This window comes from Pseudomassariella vexata, assembly GCF_002105095.1.
Source record: "Pseudomassariella vexata strain CBS 129021 chromosome Unknown BCR38scaffold_5, whole genome shotgun sequence".
NCBI classification, from domain to species: Eukaryota; Fungi; Ascomycota; class Sordariomycetes; order Amphisphaeriales; family Pseudomassariaceae; genus Pseudomassariella; species Pseudomassariella vexata.
In genome coordinates this window covers 2,569,879-2,575,878 of record NW_024467960.1, presented here as the reverse complement: position 1 = coordinate 2,575,878, position 6,000 = coordinate 2,569,879, and the positions used below count along the sequence as shown (strand labels likewise).

The 6,000-nt window shown below is 50.0% G+C and overlaps 3 protein-coding genes across 3 annotated transcripts; 1 reads left to right on the top strand and 2 right to left on the bottom strand.

The window, feature by feature from the left end:
* Window positions 1-469: 469 nt before the first annotated feature.
* Window positions 470-3,147, top strand: BCR38DRAFT_339887 (sulfate permease; the record flags this gene model as incomplete). Its single annotated transcript, XM_040855730.1, has 5 exons — window positions 470-746; window positions 807-952; window positions 1,010-1,553; window positions 1,613-2,502; window positions 2,563-3,147. The coding sequence occupies 5 exons, from the start codon at window positions 470-472 to the stop codon at window positions 3,145-3,147; spliced, it is 2,442 nt and encodes an 813-aa protein (XP_040717493.1).
* Window positions 3,148-3,354: 207 nt separating this feature from the next.
* On the bottom strand, window positions 3,355-4,330 carry BCR38DRAFT_182559 (uncharacterized protein). The gene has a single exon (XM_040853946.1). The coding sequence runs from the start codon at window positions 4,057-4,059 to the stop codon at window positions 3,562-3,564; it is 498 nt and encodes a 165-aa protein (XP_040717492.1). The 5' UTR covers window positions 4,060-4,330; the 3' UTR covers window positions 3,355-3,561.
* Window positions 4,331-5,088: 758 nt separating this feature from the next.
* On the bottom strand, window positions 5,089-5,730 carry BCR38DRAFT_338665 (uncharacterized protein; the record flags this gene model as incomplete). Its single annotated transcript, XM_040855634.1, has 1 exon — window positions 5,089-5,730. One exon carries the CDS (start codon window positions 5,728-5,730, stop codon window positions 5,089-5,091), a length of 642 nt encoding a protein of 213 aa, XP_040717491.1.
* Between the last annotated feature and the right edge of the window lie 270 nt (window positions 5,731-6,000).

Here is a 6,000-nt window from a genome sequence, read left to right as displayed (position 1 = left end):
GTTCTGACACAAGATACCCGATCTTGGGCTGATCGGCATCGGTTGCACATAACGTTCTCAGGAATAGTTTAGCCATCAGCCAAATTCTTATCGAACTCAGAACCTTCTCAGCCTATCTCCATCAGATACGTCATGGTTAAACCGACCACAGGCCCTGTGGATTTTCAGAATTGTCGGGCGACCTCGAAACAAGCTCAAGTCTGGACTACAGCCGCCTCTCGGTGGTGTGCCGCCCTTGGCACCGGTAAGATACTCAGGCAGTAGCGGCTGGACGCACGCCTATGCAACCTTCACCAGTTGCCGTTGCCGCTCATATTGCCTCCTGCTTTGCGGTTAGGCCCAGTTATCTTCAGCCCGAGCGTCGCCGACTCTTATCTAAAGAGAAGATTTTCTCGAGCCCTTTCCATAAAATGCACGTAAAATTTGTTCAACGCCACTACTTTCTTCTTTACTGGCAAAGAGAGGCACAATGGCGTCCAAAAATATTAGATCGTTTATTGCCAAAGCCGTCGGTATCGACCTCGATGCCCGGTACGAACAAGTGCCCAAGGACCTTGCTGGACGGGCCACATGTGCTGTAGCACCATTCGATCCGTACTTTGAGGCAGAGCCTACTGTCCAAGAGTGGATTCGAGAGTGCATACCGTCTAAACGCGATGTCTTGCCCTACCTGTCGAGCCTTTTCCCGTTTACTAATTGGATTTGCCGGTATAACGTTCGTTGGCTGGTCGGCGATGTGATTGCTGGTAAGTTCTTCACCGGCTGTTGGTTTCTTGGCTATTCACAACTAACAAATTTCATCCCAGGCGTCACACTTGGCCTAGTTGTTGTCCCCCAGGCTATGGCTTACGCCCTCCTTGCCAACCTCAGTCCCGAATATGGGCTATACACATCGTTTACTGGCGCATCTCTATACTGGTTGTTTGGAACTTCGAAGGACATTGCCATCGGCGTAAGCGTCTTTATTGCCGTCTGACTTCCAGTTAACTCCATGTTGAACGTTTTCCAGGCTACCGCAGTGGTCTCTTTATTAGTCGGCAAGGCCGGCACTCGTGTCCGCGACCAGTATCCCGAGTTCACTCCCGAAGACATAGCCAAAACCCACGCTTTCCTCGCAGGATGTATTCTCCTCGTCTTCGGCCTGCTCAGACTGGACTGGATCATCGAACTCATCCCCCACGTGGCCATTGCTGCGTTCGTCACGGGAGCAGCCATCACCATCACCCTGAGCCAGACTCCAGCCCTGTTAGGCATCGAAGGCATCAATTCAAAAGGGCCCGCTTACGAGGTTTTTATAAACACGTGTAAGGGCCTGGGAAGGACGAAACTCGATGCTGCTGTTGGGCTCACGGGTCTGCTTCTGCTGGCACTCATCAAGTGGTACTGCGACTTCATGGCTAAACGGCAGCCCGGCAGGGTGAGGCTTTGGAACATGCTGTGTTCTCTTCGGCTGACCTTCACTATTCTTCTGTACACTTTGGTGAGCTTCCTAGTGCATCGGAACATTTCTTTGGAAAACCAGAAATTCCGCATTTTAGGTCAACTACCCACGGGTACGCAGTTTCTTGCCCCTATTCCACATTTCGCTCTTCTTTACTCTAACTATGTGCAGGTTTCAGCCACGCCGGCCCTCCCAAGTTGGACACCAAGCTCATGTCAGCTCTCCTACCAGAACTCCCAGCGACGGTCATCATCCTGATCATCGAACACATTGCCATCGGGAAATCGTTTGGCAGAATAAACAATTACGTGGTTGTTCCATCCCAAGAACTCATCTCGATCGGATGCACCAATTTGCTCGGCCCCTTTATCGGCGCATATTCCTCCACGGGCTCCTTTGGCGGCACCGCCATCCTATCCAAAGCCGGTGTGAGAACTCCCTTAGCTGGGATATTTAACGGAGTCATTTTGTTACTTGCTTTATATGCTCTCACTTCTGTTCTATACTACATCCCTATGGCAAGTTTAGCCGCCTTGATCATCCACGCAGTTTACAATCTCATTACCACACCGGACCACCTATACAAAACTTGGTTGACATCTCCGCTGGACGTTTTTATATACTTCGTCGGGGTATTTGTGTCCGTCTTCACATCGTTGGAAAACGGTATTTACTGCACCGTCGCGTTGTCCGCCGCCGTCCTTCTTGTAAGACTTGCAAGGGCCAAGGGCCAATTCCTTGGCCGGACCACCGTCTATCGATACCCTCGATACACAACAGCAGTTCTACATAAAGAAGAATTAAGTGCTTTAGCTACCACTCTGCCCAGAGCAACCCCGACGAAAGCAGACATGCCATGCCGAGACATCTTTCTACCCCTCAAGCGCCATGACGCCACAAACCCCAATATCCATGTTCACACGCCGCACTCGGGTATATTCATCTATCGCTTCACAGAGGGCTTCAACTACGTCAACCAAGCGCAGTACATCGACCGCCTCTCCCAAACCATCATGAATCAAACGCGACGGACCACCACGACGGAATACGCTCATCCAGGTGTAAGCCTTCCCCAGCCATCCGTCACCGTACAACGATTACACTCTAATCACCCTTCGCAGGACCGTCCTTGGAACGAGCCAGCACCCAGGTGCTTGAGCAAAGATTCAGATAGCAAGGACACGGAGTGTAAGCTCCCCATCCTCCGTGCTGTAATTCTTGACTGCTCCGCCGTCAACAATATGGACAGCGGTGCCGTCGAAGGACTGATCGATTTGCGTGCCCAACTCGACCACTGGGCAGCCCCTGAGTCAGTCGAGTGGCATTTCGCCAGCGTGACGAATAGATGGACTCGACGAGCGCTAGCTGTGGCGGGCTTTGGGTATCCAAGACAATGTCAATTCGAAAAGACGGCGCCGTGGGAGCCGGTCTTTAGCTTGGCAGAGATGGGTGGGTGTAAGTCTGCTGCGTCGTCGCTGGCACCTACTGGGAATACGGGTAGGGGTGATGAAGATTCGGAAAAGGGGTTGGTGGCCCCGGAGACGCAGCAGCCGGGTAATGCACTTGCTGCGCTGTATGGGATTGACCGGCCGAATTTCCATGTTGACGTAGTTGCTGCCGTGGAAGTTGCTGTGCATGCTGTCGATCAGTGCCGCGAAAGGTCCGGACATGAAGATATGTTGACGCCCACGTCACATTCTTCATAACTCTAGTATTGCTAACGCCCACGTATTTCATTATCAATGTCTGATACCCTACTTTATATCATTGGTCTGCCGCCTTATTATAAGAATTCATATTCATTCTATATTGATCAGCTCAATATGACTTTTACCAGACTCCACCAAATCTCTGGTTTCTCCAAACATCAAGTCCACTACGAAACAGGTGCCAACGTGCACATGATGGCCGCCTTCTTCCCGCAGAACGACCGGTACCTCCGAATTTTGAAGCATAAAAACCTCGTCATCTAGCCGCGCCATCTTAGAAGCGAGCACAAATGCCCCTTTAAAGTGTCGAAAAACCTTCAACTAACGTTCAGCCACAGCATATCCGCAAAGAAGCCGGCCTTCCTGCTGTCCATCGCATTTTCCATTTCTGATTGCGCCCACTGCGGGTTGTCAAACCACTTTCGCTCGTATTCCGGGAACACGGCGCGAACGAAAGACCCATCGAATATGGACGAGATGGCGGGGTCGAGGCCCAGAGAGGTGAGCTGTTTCTCCTCGTTTCCGCTCTCTTTGAAGAGCAATACGGCCAGGAGGAGACAGGCATATACGATTTCTGGGTGCTGACACAGATGTCGGGGCTGATTTGAATTGTGCGGGCGATGACTTGCCATGGATGCATTCCGTTTCTGTATCGCTGATATCTCGCCACCAGGTACGACAGCAGAGACCCGTCGTGGCAGCCTGCGAGGGAGGGTTGTAGACCCATTTTCTCAATGGCGTCGATCTCCACGCCGGATACCACCAAACTTGACTGTTTGACTGAGGCTGATGCAATAGTTTTTGGAAAAACGTTGTCTGCAATTCCACGCGGCACCTTCGTGCGAATATTGGGGATTTTGTGTTTACTTTACGTAAAAAGGCGCCTCCCGAAGATGCTTGCTTGGTCATACGGCATGGTTGATTGATCTGACTCTATTAAGCAGATGTCGATTTCGATCGCACCGATATAACGTCTCCTCGCAGGATTCCACGGGACGATAATCCGGTACAAGAGACTTTGATACCCGTATAAGTCACTATATAACAGTCTATATCCCCTCGTTGATATAACGATGCAACATTATCCCAGCATGAGCTAGCTGGTAGGTGATGCCCGGCTACATGAAATTTTCGATTATCCGTGTGAGCATTGACATACCGGGGTCAAAGTGTTTTGGTCTATTTAACTAGTCTCGGGGATGCAGCGATTTGCTTTGTAACAAGCACTAAATTCTCATCCATCGATGTCTCTGTTGAGTGGCGGTCCTGGGAGATGGAGTCGTCAGTGTTCCAGCAATCAAATTCTGCCACCGTAATTAAATTATGTTACAGAGTTTTTCTTTTCCAAACAACCTAAATTCTGTGTCGAGGCGCTGTGCTACTGGTTTGGCGCCCAAGTACGGATCTAAATCGAGGACCGACTCTTGCAAAGTAGTTCTTTTTACTCGTCTTTTGTAGTATCAAGTAGTAACGATTTGGCACGTTTCCCGTAACAGGTGGTGTCCTGAGCAATGCTAGTAGGTAAACTCTCTTCTAAAGGCTCCACCGTCCGATGTAACCGTATATGTCTATGCTCACGTAGTTCTTGTCAATCGAGACCCCTGACAGCTAATGACATATATATGTCATAGAGAAGTTCTTTCTATACCGCACAGCCCAGCACGGTAGCAACCGACCTCTTAGGATCATAGAGCTGCTTTCCAGAGTGGTTTTTCCTTCCTTGTACTTGCAGCTTGCGCTAATAAGCTCTGTTGGTTCCGAAGAAGTGGTCGGACCCGGCCATGGCGATAGCGCTACAACGTGTTCGAATTGTTGCGACTAGTGCGATCGATCAGGGTAGGTGGCTTGCCCATGGAAAAATACCTATGACCAACTTGGGGTTGCTTGAGATACTATTCGCTCGAAGTTCGAAATATATTCCGCTGGGACTTGTGTATACTAAAGCAGGTCCCGGAAAATCGAACCGGACCACAGGCCGGCCAAATAGTTGTTATCTGGGCGGGCGGCCTGGAATTGCTCGGCTAGGGCTCCGATTCCGGCTAGTCTATCGCTCTGTTTCGTTAATTGTAATTCTGAATATTCGGTGACTATTACCCTCCAGGTTGACTCCTGATTTTTGCTGTGGTTGACAGCCTCCTCCGCGGCAGCCGATTCGCGTTCTTCGTCTCTTGAATTGATTCGACAATTATCACGGGTGATTACCGTATCAAAGAATTTCTTGCTGTTAAATTCCTCAGAGTTGTCGGTAACACCACACTGACAAAAAGCACGCTGGAAGCATATAAAGACTAATTCCGTCTTCCCGAAGAGCAGTAGCCTTAGCGATACTATTCTTTCTTGGTAAGTCCAAGCTCGCCTCGATAAAGGTGGTTGGAACCAATTGTCGGTATACTGAAAGTTGAGAAACTCAGGGTGGCGGTCAATTCGTTGGGTGAATAGCGGCCACCCGTAAGAGCCAGACGTTAAGTTTGCCACCAATTTCGGGGCCCAATCAGTCGTATCCGAAAACAGTCCAGACCTGCTGCTCTCGCCCCATAGACCGCCCAGTGTCACGCAGGCGTTCTTGTAGACGTGATACATTCTCCCAGCTTCCCGTTGCTAGTCCTCCTGATCTTCTTGGACAATACAAACGCTATCGATCTATAGATAGTTGATATCAACGGTTCGGGTAAAAGTTATTGCATCCCTGAATGTTGGTGGCAGTGTTGACCACGGGATGCGTTTTATCCGTTCTTTGAGTGTGGAGGATGTCGTTTGATATTCAGGTCTGTAGCCCCCCTAGCAATAGCTTAGGGCGATATATCGGACGTCTTTCGGCAGGGAAAGGCTGTCTTCTAATACAACATCTCC

What these genes read in the sequence shown, in the direction of transcription:
- BCR38DRAFT_182559 (XM_040853946.1), bottom strand. Translation starts at nt 4,059, where the DNA reads ATGACCAAGCAAGCATCTTCGGGAGGCGCCTTTTTACGTAAAGTAAAC.